At 39.5% G+C, this 13625-nt stretch overlaps 1 protein-coding gene across 3 annotated transcripts in view; it reads right to left on the bottom strand.

Annotated features, from left to right (window-relative positions):
- Nucleotides 1–10837: 10837 nt before the first annotated feature.
- Nucleotides 10838–13625, bottom strand: part of EGLN1 (egl-9 family hypoxia inducible factor 1) — a 56163-nt gene continuing 53375 nt past the window's right edge. For all 3 annotated transcript variants that reach the window (XM_074385328.1, XM_074385327.1, XM_003940799.4), the window contains one exon: nt 10838–13559. Coding sequence is in view for 2 of the 3 variants with exons in the window: in XM_003940799.4 (XP_003940848.3) it covers nt 13495–13559 (65 nt within the window). In the remaining variant the exon portion in view is untranslated. The remainder of the gene's footprint in view (nt 13560–13625) is intronic.

Below are 13625 nucleotides of genomic sequence, written 5' to 3' on the forward strand. Positions count from 1 at the left end.
ACACAAACCAGTAAACCTGGAAGAAATGGATAAATTCCTGGACACTTCCACCCTCCCAAGCCTAAACCAAGAAGAAGTTGAAACCCTCAATAGACCAGCAACAAGGGCCGAAGTTGAGGCAGCAATTAATAGACTACCAACCAAAAAAAAAGCCCAGGTCCAGATGGGTTGACAGCTGAATTCTACCAGACATATAAAGAGGGTGAAACTATTCCAAAGAATACAAAAGGAGGGAATCCTTCCCAAATCATTTTATGAGACCAACGTCATCCTGATGCTAAAACCTGGCAGAGACTCAACAAAACAGAAAACTTCAGGCAATATCCATGATGAACATAGATGCAAAAATCTTCAATAAAATACTGGCAAACCGATTGCAACAGCACATCAAAAAGCTTATCCATCACAATCAAGTAGGATTCATCCTGGGGATGCAAGGCTCGTTGAACATAATGCAAGTCTATAAACGTAATCCACCACATAAACAGAACCAAAGACAAAAACCACATTATCTCAATAGATGCAGAGAAGGCCTTTGACAAAATTCAACAGCGCTTTATGCTAAAAACTCTAAATAAACTAGGTATTGACAGAACGCAGCTCAAAATAAAAGCTATTTACAACAAACCCACAGCCAGTATCATCCCGAATGGGCAAAAACTGGAAGCATTCCCTTTGAAATTTGGCACTAGACAAGGATGCCCTGTCTCACCACTCCTATTCAATGTAGTATTGGAAGTTCTAGCCAGAGCAATCAGGCAAGAAAAAGAAATAAAGTGCATTCAATTAGGAAAAGAGGAAATCAAATTGTTTCTATTTGCAGACAACATGATTGTATATTTAGAAGACCCCATCATCTCAGCCCAAAATCTCTTTAAAGTGATAAGCCACTTCAGGAAAGTCTCAGGATACAAAATCAATGTGCAGAAATCACAAGCATTCCTATACACCAATAACAGACTTAAAGAGAGCCAAATCAACAATGAACTGCCATTCACAATTACTACAAAGAAAATAAAATATCTAGGAATACAACTAACAAAGGATGTAAAGGGCCTCTTCAAGGAGAACTACAAACCACTGCTCAAGGAAACGAGAGGACACAAACAGATGGAAAAACATTCCATGTTCATAGTTAGGAAGAATCAATATTGTGAAAATGGCCATACTGCCCAAAGTAATTTACAGATTCAATGCTAACCCCATCAAGCTACCTATGACCTTCACAGAACTGGAAAAAACCACCTTAAACTTCATATGGCACCAAAAGAGAGCCCACATAGCCAAGACAATCCTAAACAAAAAACAAAGCTTGAGGCATCATGCTACCTGACTTCAAACTATACTACAAAGCTACAGTAATCAAAACAGCATGGTACTGGTACCAAAACAGATATAGACCAATGGAACAGAACAGAGGCCTCAGAGGCAATGCCACACATTTACAACCATCTGATCTTTGACAAACCTGACAAAAACAAGCAATGGGGAAAGGATTCCCTGTTTAATAAATGGTTTTGGGAAAACTGGCTAGCCATGTGCAGAAAACAGAAACTGGACCCCTTCCTCATACCTTACACTAAAATTAACTCCAGATGGATTAAAGACTTGAACATAAGGCCTAACACCATAAAAACCCTAGAAGAAAACCTAGGCAAAACCATTCAGGACATAGGCATAGGCAAGGACTTCATGACTAAAACACCAAAAGCATTGGCAACAAAAGCCAAAATAGACAAATGGGATCTAATTAAACTCCAGAGCTTCTGTACATCAAAAGAATCATTAGAATGAACCAGCAACCAACAGAATGGGAAAAAAATTTTGCGATCTACCTATCTGACAAAGGGCTAATACCTAGAATTTACAAAGAACTAAAAGAGATTTACAAGAAAAAAACAAACCTATTCAAAAGTAGGTGAAGGACATAAACAGACACTTTTCAAAAGAAGACATTTATGAGGCCAACAAACATGAAAAAATGCTCATCATCACTGGTCATTAGAGAAATGCAAATCAAAACTACATTGAGATACCATCTCATGCCAGTTAGAATGGTGATCGTTAAAAAATCTGGAGACAACAGATGCTGGAGAGGATGTGGAGAAATAGGAACAGTTTTGCACTGTTGGTGAGAGTGTAAATTAGTTCAACCATTGTGGAAGGCAATGTGGTGATTCCTCAAGGACCTAGAAATAGAAACTCCATTTGACCCAGCAATCCCATTACCGGGTATATATCCAAAGGATTATAAATAATTCTATTATAAAGACACAAGTACATGTATGTTCACTACAGCACTGTTTACAATAGCAAAGACTTGGAAGCAACCCAAATTCCCATTGAGGATAGACTGGACAAGGAAAATGTGGCACATATACACCATGGAATACTATGCAGTCATAAAAAACGGTAAGTTTTTGTCCTTTATAGGGACATGGATGAATCTAGAAACCATTATTCTCCGCAAACTGACACAAGAACAGAAAGCAAACACCGCATGTTCTCACTTATAGGTGAGTGTTGAACAGTGAGAACACATGGACACAGGGAGGGGAGCATTACACACTGGGGTCTGTTATGGGGGACTAGGGGAGGGACAGTGGGGGGTAGGGAGGTTGGGGAGGGATAATGGGGAGAAATGCCAGGTATAGATGACGGGAGTTGGAGGCAGCAAACCATATTGCCATGTATGTACCTATGCAACAATCCTGCATGTTTTGCTCATGTACCCCGGAATCTAAAGTGCAATTATATATATATACACACACATACACACACAAATACAAAAATTAGTGTGGTGGCAGGGACCTGTAATCCCAGTTACTCGGGAGGCTGAGGCAGGGAGAATTGCTTAAACCCAGGTGGCGGAGGTTGCAGTTAGCTGAGATCACACCACTGCATGATAGAGTGAGACTCCATCTCAACAACAACAACAACAACAACAACAACAAATTGTTTTTAGGCTAGATATGCATATGCATATCCTTACTGGAAATTCTAAGGTGGAAAGGACAAAAACTTTATGCTGTCCCATTGTCCAAAAGCTCTGAGATTATACTTTTTCCAAAGCTTACAGGACTTTTTTTTTTTTTTTTAAGATGGAGTCTCACTCTGTCCCCCAGGCTGGAGTGCAGTGGCACGATCTTGGCTCACTGCAACCTGTCTACCGGGTTCAAGTGATTTGCCTTCCTGCCTCAGCCTCCCAAGTAGCTGGGATTACAGGCATGCGCCACCATGCCTGGCTAATTTTTGTATTTTTGGTAGAGATGGGGTTTCACCATGTTGGTCAGGCTGGTCTCTAACTCCTGACCTTGTGATCCACCCGCCTCAGCCTCCGAAAGTGGCTTACAGGAATTTAAAATAATTACGTCAAAGTGAAACAGGTGACGTACTTTTGCCTGGGTGCGTGCAGTGTCTTAGCTCTTTTTATGTTGTGTTTTAACTTTTTTATCCTGGTAATGTATTAATTGTGAACCAATGGTTGCCTTTTATTCTTTTTTTTTTTTTTTTTTTTGGCCTTGAGGCTACTGTGGACTTTTTAGCAGTTTGTTGTTCACTGAATGAAGTGAAACTCTTCATATGACAATTATAAATTAAAGTGACTAAGGAATTGAAATTAGAAAAAGATGCAACGTGCAGATTACGTCTAGCTTTTCTCTAGTATCCCATTAGAATGCTAGAAGTTAAATGATTACATATTTTATCATCACATATCTTTGGAAATGAAGAGTAGAATCTTAAATGATTCCGGACTGTAGTACAGAAGCAAGGTACCGTTTGCTTTCTTCAGTACTGGTGCTAAATTTACCAAGATTTACCATCTTGTTTCCTGAACACTAGGTGGTGCTCTTGGTAAGCTAAACTTGTAGGAAAAACTGCAGGCTAAGCCAAGCCAAAGTGGATAAAAGAAAATTGCCAACAACTGGAATACTAATTACCAGTTGATTCATAATAGGAAAGAACAGGTTATGATCTCAAGTTCTGTGAGGGGACACAGCAGGCCAAGAATATGTGCTTGTTCAAACAAAGACTGATCTACACAACACTCTAATCTCCCTAAAACCTGTTTTCAAGCATTTCACATTTCACGTAACATAGCCATCTTCTGCAACCAGTACCCAGATAGGGCAAAAAAAGATCATGTTCAACAGGATATCCTCTAGACAAGGCAAGACCTGTACTTTGGACTGTTTCTTGTAGTACTCTAAACTATGTCTTTGCCGCTACCTGAGAGGTCTGAAAGAGCAAACAGCAAGCTTTTGGATTCTTGGTGTTAAGTGAATGGTAGGGCTGGGTATTTCTCATGTTCCATGGTTATATGCCTTAGCAAAAAAACACCTTAATGAACACTGACTCTTCTCTGTACTTCTAGAGAATCAGTTATAGGTGTACTTTCAAGGTAGAATACTTGAGATCCAAATCATTTTTCCAGGTTGTCAGCATTCCTTTTAAGCTAAATACATGAAAATCTAGATTTGCATGAGAGAAGCTGGGAGGGTATTTTTTAAAAACAAAAGATTTCTGGCCGGGCGCGGTGACTCACGCCTGTAATCCCAGTACTGGAAGGCCGAGGCGGGCGGATCACAAGGTCAAGAGATTGAGACCATCCTGGCCAACATGGTGAAACCGCATCTCTACTAAAAATACAAAAATTAGCTGGGCATGGTGGCGCGCACCTGTAGTCCCAGCTACTCAGGAGGCTGAGGCAGAATCGCTTGAACCCAGGAGGCAGAGGTTGCAGTGAGCCGAGATCCCGAGATCGCACCACTGAACTCCAGCCTGGTGACAGAGCAAGACTCCGTCTCAAAAAAAAAAAAAAAAATATTATAGGATTCATATATATGTTTGTACACTTTTAAAATAATTAAATAGGTAACTCAGCTGGGCACGGTGGCTCACTCCTGTAATCCCAGGTCATTGAAAGGCCAAGGTGGGCGGGTGGCTTGAAGCCAGGAGTTTGAGACCAGCCAACGCAACACGGCAGAAACCCATCTCTGCTAAAAATACAAAAATTAGCCAGGCATGGTGATGTGCATTTGTAATCCCAGGTTCTCAGGTAGTTGAGGGACAAAAATTGTCTGAACCCAGAAGGCGGAGGTTGCAGTGAGCCAAGATTGCGCCACTGCACTCCAGCCTGGGTGACGGAGACTCCATCTCAAAAAAAATAATAAATAAAATGTTTGTGTGTGTGTGTGCATATATATATATTATTTGTGTATACATACCTCCACATGTCTAAGTGTCGTCATTTTTATATGGACCCACATATGCTTGTTTTCTTAACACCAAGTACCCAAACAGCCACATTCATGGGATCCACGCAGAGGCTGGAGTCCAGCTTCTCCATATGACAGGAGTCATCCGTACTGAGTTTGTAGATTGTTCGGTCTCACTGATGTACAAGTTTTCATTGTCCAACTACACCACAAGGCAGCATGTGTGTGTCCTATTTTCTAACCCTTCATAACTGTTCTGTTCTCAGCTGCTTCCCTAGCTTTTTTTCAATGCTCTTCATTATATTTTCAATTGGTCACCTTGTGGCTTGGGATAATTCATCTTTTTCCATTTCTTTGCTGAGTTACATCAAATTTTCTCAGCTTCCTCAGTGTTTCTTCCCCCCTTTTGGTCCATTTTTGAGATTTTGAATTTCTAATTTCATGTTTTTATTTCTGCAAAGGCCTATTTAATTCAGATATTGGTAGTTTTCTCCTGCCTGTGGTTGAGAATTTTCGTTAGCTGTAATTCTCTTTTTTTTTCTTCTCCTAGTAGTTTTTATGGATGTTATCTTCTCTTTTTTTTTTTGAGATGGAGTTTTACTCTTGTTGCCCAGGCTGGAGTGCAATGGCACAATCTCAGATCACCGCAACCTCTGCCTCCTGGGTTCAAGCGATTCTCCTGCTTCAGTCTCCTGAGTAACTGGGATCACAGGCATGGATGGGGTAGCACACCCCAGCTAATTTTGTATTTTTAGTATAGACAAGGTTTCTCCATGTTGGTTAGGCTGATCTTGAACTCCCGACCTCAGGTGATCCGCCCACTTTGGCCTCCCAAAGTGCTGGAATTACAGGAGTCAACCACCACGCCCAGCCTTTTCTGCTCATTTTAAACGGTCTTATTTTCCTTGTCTTGTAAAATCAGTTGGTTCTCTGCAGGCAAAGGCAAGAAGTTTGTGTGGCCGAGTTCCTTGATTCAAGAATGTTCTATTGATAAGTTAAATGCTACCAGTTAAGTGTGGCATTCCAGGTGCAAGCCACCACACCTGGCCTGTTTTTTCCTGTATGCTGCCACTCTAGGCCCTTGCTGCCCTGTCTCTTTACCCTCGAGTTTCCACCTGACTCTTGGCCCCCATGTGGGTTCCTATGCTGGCTCTAGTGCCAGATGCAATTTTCTCTGCCTCCACTGAAGTTTTTTGGCCAAGTGTGGGGGCTCAATCCTGAATTACACATGAAAAGGGTTTCAGTTTACAGTCTTAGGAATTACATACGAAAAGGGCTTTGGTTTACAGTCTTAGGAATGAAAGGGGGAAGTTTACAGTCTTAGGAATGAAAAGGGGAAGTTGATCTGAGATGCCTGGGTCTCCCTCTTCATTACCACTTTGGGAGACCAAGGCAGGAGGATCATGTAAGCCCAGGAGTTGAAGACCAGCCTAAGCAACGTAGGGAAACCTCGTCTCTATAAAAAATTTAAAAATTAGCCAAGTATGGTGGCATGTGCCTGTAGTCCCACCTACTCAGGAGGCTGAGGTGGGAGGATCGTTAGAACCTGGGAATTCAAGGCTGCAGTGAGCCCTGGTCGTGCAACTGCACTCCAGCCTGAGTGACAGAGCAAGACCCTGTCTCAAAAAAAAAAAGTACTTGAAGGTATGCTGCAGGCACAGATTATGGGTGACTGCTGTCTTTTGTCTTTATGATTTTCAGAAGACTTACAGTAAGAGATTTAGATTCAGGAAGCAGCCAATATTCCTTGCAAAAGCAGAAGCTCAAATACCTTCCTCTAAATTGTAAACATCCAAGCAAAGAGTACCAGACATTTAAGGAAAATTTCCAGCATGAAAGACAAAAATTAAAACAGAAAAAAAATGTTAAATACTGTATCAATTAAAAGAGATTGTTACATATATATTTTTTAAATTAGAGAAAAAGAGCTCCCCAAAATTAGAAACCTGATAGCAGACATAAAATACTCAACAGAAGAATATTCCCAAAGTAAAGACAAAGATACACAGTAACTAGAGAAGAAAATAATAGGTTCAAGCCAGCAGAGGTACTGCCTGGACAAGGGAGTGCCAGAAAGAGAGAACAGAGAATAGACGGAGAACATTTTTTAAATGTCCCAAAATGGTGGGGGTGTGATTTGATAGTCTGCATTCCTGGCACAGTGGTTGACAACTGTGCGAGGCACACATTAAAGCACACTATAAAACTATGGAGCCCTGGGGATAAGAATATTCTATGAGCTTCCACAAAGAAAAAACAGATTACACAGAAAGAATCACAGATAAGAATGGTTTCAGATTTCTCAGCATCCACACACTGGAACCTAGAACCAGTGAGACAATGCTTTTCAAAATTCTGGAACACAACTTCCAAAGTTAACAATGAAATGTGATGGTAAAGGCACTGACCTCAGAAAATGTATCATCCATTCATTTCTACAAGAAGCATTAGCGAGCATGCTCCATCCAGTAAACCAAGAAAGATGAAGACGTGGCATCCAGCAAACAGGAGATCCGACAGGAAGAGTGGTGAAGGGAATCTCTAGGACATAGGTGAAGGAAGTCCCAAGAAAGACCAGGCGGTAAGGGCAACCAGTCCAGATCTGAGCAGTTTAGAAGCCACGGAAGAAACGAAAAAATCAAAACATTAAGGGAAAAAGTACGTTGTTGGAGAAAAGTAAAGTCAACATGATTTAACCTATGTCTCAGCTTCGACTAGCACAGCCGTAACAGGAACACGAACCTAATCTCAGTTACAGCATAACAGAAGGAAGACCAGGGGAAGTACATGCCCGCTTGCATATGTGTTACAAGGATGGTGGAGGAACCTTGAAGAGAGATCTGCTATGAAGGGAAGAAGTTAGGAGAAAATGGCTAACACAAAAAAATCAAAAGGCAGCAATGCAATTACATTATTTAAACTAATGGGTGGGGAGATAACCAAAGAACCATTTAAAACAGTTGAAACTTGTTTTCTCAGGGGAAGAATGTGAAGGACTACTATTTTTCTTTTTTTAAAAAAAATTAAGAATTTTTAAAGGCAATACTTTTTTTTTTTTTGAGACAGTCTTTCTCTGTTGCCGAGGTTGGAGTGCAGTGGTGCGATCTTGACTCACCACAACCTCTGCCTCCCAGATTCAAGTGATTCTCCCGCCTCAGCCTCCCGAGTGCTGGGACTACAGGTGCGTGCCACCACACCCAGCTGATTTTTGTCTTTTTGGTAGAGACAAGGTTTCACCATGTTGGCCAGGCTGGTCTCAAACTCTTGCCTCAAGTGATCCGCCCGCCTTGGCCTCCCAAAGTGCTGGGATTATAGGCCGAGCCACTGCAACCAGCTGGGACTGTTTTTCTTAACAACCATAGAACAAGTTGATTTAGCCACTGAAACAAAATTCAATAAGAATGCCCACATTCAATTCCTGGCTCTCTACCACTTACAAGCTTTGTAACTGTGAGCAAGCCACTTCTCTGATCCTATTTTATTTATAAATGGAGACAAAATTTGCTTTGCCTACACTTTGTATATACTAGGGAAAAAAAGTGTGAAAGTATTTTGTGTAAGACACTTGGAATAAAATAATTTTTGCAGAAAACATGCTAATCTCAATAAAGTAAATAACTTTTTGACCCCAATGACATCTTGTTCAGAGCAAAAATTATCAGTAATTTTTGACAATTGTTTAGTAATTATTCAATAAAAAAGAGCTTTAGCTACTTGCAGATGTTTAGGCTCTCCCTATCTTGTGATGTGGCTTACATTTAGTGTGTTCTACTTAGAAAACTATTTCCAGCTCATGAGGCCATGCCCTTCATACATCTCACTCATGGTACATACTTGAGTATCATCATACTTCAGATAAAATTCAAACGAAAAACAGAATCTGGGGTATAAATTCATGACCTGAGAAGTCTAAACAATCATCTTTGAAGCAATGGAGACTAGACAGAAATATCTTAATATTTATAAACTAATTGAAAAAAATCCAATGCGCAATTATGTTATTAAATATGACATAAATATGTATAATTGCAGTTCATACCCAAACACAGCTCTCTTTCCTGGATCACATGCACTTTGGGAAAATAATCCGACAAAGTGCCTTGCACCAGTGACTTAATTTAAATCTAAGCTATAAAGTAAGACCTGTCATTAATGAGAAAAACAACACTTGGCCAGGCGCAGTGGCTCGCGCCTGTAATCCCAGCACTGTGGAAGGCAGAGGCGGGTGGATCACGAGGTCAAGAGATCAAGACCATCCTGGCCAACATGGTGAAACCCCGTCTCTACTAAAAAAATACAAAAATTAGTTGGGCATGGTGGTGCACACCTGTAGTCCCAGCTACTTGGGAGGCTGAGGCAGGAGAATTGCTTGAACCTGGGAGGCAAAAGTTGCAGTGAGGTGAGATCGTGCCACTGCACTCCAGCATGGTGCCTGGTGACAAAGCAAGACTGTCACCAAAAAGAGAAGCAGAAGCAGAAGCAGAAGCAGAAGCAGAAGCAGAAGCAGAAGAAGCAGAAGCAGAAGAAGCAGAAGAAGCAGAAGCAGAAGCAGCAGCAGAAGCAGCAGCAGAAGAAAGAAGCAGAAGGAAGAAGCAGAAGGAAGAAGCAGAAGGAAGAAGGAAGAAGGAAGAAGGAAGAAGGAAGAAGGAAGAAGGAAGAAGAAGAAGAAGAAGAAAGAAGAAAGAAGAAAGAAGAAGAAGAAGAAGAACACTCCTGCTTCCAAATGATTCATATTTACAACTGATAAAACCATTAACTATTCAAAGCTCATTAACCTAGTTTTTTCTCTCTGCAATTACGCTACCATATTGTTAGCGGAGAGGGGAATAATCCTTGTTGAAGGCCTACTTTGTTCCATGCACTGTAAGGTACTTTGTACATTGTATTTCATTTAGGTCTCATACAACTGTTTAAGATATTGTGCTTTTTGCATATAGGCTCATGAGGTCACACAATTAAGTGGTCAAGCCAACACTAAACAGATTTATTAATTCTGTCGGACCACTTTTTATTACCCCACCTAGACTTCATCTCAAACTCAGTTGCCCTTTCCTTCAATCCACCCAGCTCTATTACAGTGCAATTCCAAAATGTTTTAAGGAAGGCTAGAAAATAAAACATGGTAAAATGTTTTTAAAATAACAGATATATGAACATGTATATTGATCTCACCTTAATAAGAGCTCTCATATTTTAGCATATGACCACACAAATTAAACTTTCTTGCATATACACAATGGTAGGTCTATGACAATCACAGATAAAACGCCTAACCCCACTTCCTTCTGCAGCAGAGGGTGACGCAGATCTGTCAACAGCTATGGATATTAAAACAATTTTTAAAATCCTATTAAAAGGGCAAAGATTCAAGTGCTGAGAATCCAAACAGAGCTCATGGATCCCACAGACAGTCCAATGACCCCAGGTATGTTTCTAAAATTGTTCAACTCCTATGTTTACTGTTTTCTTTCCCTCATTATCACTTACAAAAATCACACCAAATGTTCTGGACTAAGCCAGAAAAGCTTTATCTGATGAGAGGGACCATTCAGAAAGCCAATAATGTATGATAAAGGATTAAAAACCAAAAAAGACAGCTGGAAATAACAACCATAATGTTTTCAAGAACATTTATACATCTTTTTAATTAGATTAGCTTTACAAGCAACTTGAGAGCTCTTTCATAATGAAACACTTGCTTTTCAAATTACATGACTTTACAGTCTATCTGTATATGAATCCTGAAAATCTTTGCCTACTATTCATAAACGTTTGTGTTTTACAGCTGGTTAATGTACTGAATAAAAACAGCATTATGACGCTTTATCTTTAACCAGGATTAAACACATATAGGCCACAAATAGTTTTAAATTTTGTCTGAAATAGAGTCCTGCTTGGTGACAAGTTAACAGTCCCACTAACATGAAATGAATGGATATTAAGGAAATAGCTGTCCTGATTTCTTGATCTCTTCACAATGATTTCCAAGAGAGTATATAAACTTTTCCTAAAAATACACAATTTAAGACCTGTCTGGCAAGCACAACCCACAGATAGCAGAATCTGATACTTTTTACAACCATAGGGGTACACATTTGAATGACAACAGGGGCTCCTAAATTAAAAGGCTGTGGCTGTACATCTTGACAATCAAACAAACCTCCAGTCAACATAAAACAATTTCTACTAACCCTAAAAAAAATAGTGCTTTTCAATTGTGGCCTAATGCCGCGCACTGTACTATAGACCAGATGGCAAAGACAACTTGCGCTCCCGGGTTGGGCTGGCAGAGGCACTTACTGTAGAGATGTGATGTTATCATCTGGAGGGAGGGGAGGAAGTAGAACAAAACTGAATATGGGCAAGGAAAAACAACAAGAAACTATCACTTCCTCCTGCAAATTCTCCTAAGTGAGATCACTATACTGAACGTTTAATCCCACCCTAAGTCCACACCGTCAGCTTCACTACACAATTTTCTTTTCATGTTTTACATGAATAGTAATGGCAATCTTTTAATAAAAATTACTGAGCTTCCCATAGAAAAGGTCTCTAATCGAATACAAACTATACAGATGCTTAAAATGTCTTAAGTTGAAATATACAAAAAATTTCTGTATACTCACATTTTGGCAAAGAAAATCTAGGACAGTGACAGAAAACCTAAGTGGGCAAGGTCTTACACCCATAATTCATGCAAAATATGGATCGCAACCTTTGGGTTTTGCTAAAAAGCTTAAGAAAGTGAAGTCTAAGACATCCGTCCCAATTCATTCTTTAAGTAACAGAAGTATGGGAGGCCTTGTGTGATTTTGTAATATTCCTTCGTTTACAAAGTAAGTAAGAAAACACATGAAACAAAAATAAAATTATCTGATTTTGCACTTGCTTTGTTTTTCTATGCTAAACATCTTTCAGTACAGGTAAGAAGGCTGGCATCACATCTGGGAAATGCCTCAACAGGTATCTGAGGAGTTGCTGCACATTAAGTTGGTAACAACACACTTCGGTTTCGATGAGTACATAATCTCCCCTTTGATGCTCTTCAACGGAGACAAGGTTCTTGTCTGCAGATCGGATAGATCACAGTAACAGGAAGAAAACCTAACAGCAAATTTGGAAGTACAATCAATTTAAGAAGAAGCAAAAGGAATAGACTTAGAAATGGGACATTACTGTCTATATCTAGAGGACACATATACCTGAAAGCTTAAGAAAGCCCTTATCTTAGGAACTTGAAGCTGAGGATATTCTCAAGTTCACTGAGTGCCAGTCATTTTAGTTTTTAGAAAATTTAACTTAAACCCCAGCCTAGACAACATGATGAAACCCCATCTCTACTAAAAATATAAAAATTAGCCAGGCATGGTGGTGTGTGCCTGTAGTCCCAGCTAGTTGGAAGGCTGAGGCAGGAGGATCACTTGAACCTGCGAGGCAGAGATTGCAGTGAGCTGAGAATGCACCACTGCACTCCAGCCTGGGTAACAGAGCAAGGCTTTGTCTCAAAAAAAAAAAAAAAAAAAGTTAAACTCTTCTTATTGTGTCTTACTAATTGTAAAACATTAATTAAAAGTTACTGATAGTAAATGGGGACTGTTTAACAATTAGGTTTCATTACTAGCGATGTCAAAAAAAGCAGCAATCTTTTTAAGAGTTCAAATTAGTGTAAGATAGAAAGGACTACAAAACAATCTGATTTTTCAGTTATAATTAAAGTGCTCCTTAAGTAAAATAAAATTAATCATCAGTCACTGGCAACAATAATTATTAAGAGGTCTTTTAGGGCAAAATTTAATAGTATGAAGAGGTTTACAAAAATAGATTGATGTTATTTTGAGGAATAATACTGTAATTTTTTTCTCAATTCAGTTTTGATAAATTGTACCTAATCATAGAAAAAATTATCCCAAATCCAAACTTGGTATAAAAAAGGGAGAGATGAAATGAACTCAGCTAGATAACAGATCTGGCAAAATATAAGAATGAAAAAAATTCTACACAGGGCACTTATTTCATATCCAGATGTAAAAACCATTTTGAATTGATAGCTTATCTTCTTCCTGTAAGCAATCACAGATTCGAAGTTGATCATGCGGTACAAAGTCACAGCAGTCAAAATCTTCTGTTTGATGCAACACAAAAAGTTGTTTGTTTCCTTATTAAAATGTGAACCGGTTGTCTATTTTTCCTTTATCCCATTTATTCGTATTCACAAGTCAACAAATAGTGTCAACAATTATTGTAGGTGAAGTGGGGTATTGCCGGATCAAAGGCTCTATAAGACGTCTTTACCAACTGAATCTGAAGGTTTATTGAGTTCAACCCTCACACCTTTTTCACCTGCAAGGTAAAAAAAAAAATTAAAATAAAAAATTCATTCATACACTAAGCACCAGAGAGCTTCTG

This window comes from Saimiri boliviensis, chromosome 14, assembly GCF_048565385.1.
Source record: "Saimiri boliviensis isolate mSaiBol1 chromosome 14, mSaiBol1.pri, whole genome shotgun sequence".
In the NCBI taxonomy this organism is placed as follows: Eukaryota; Metazoa; Chordata; class Mammalia; order Primates; family Cebidae; genus Saimiri; species Saimiri boliviensis.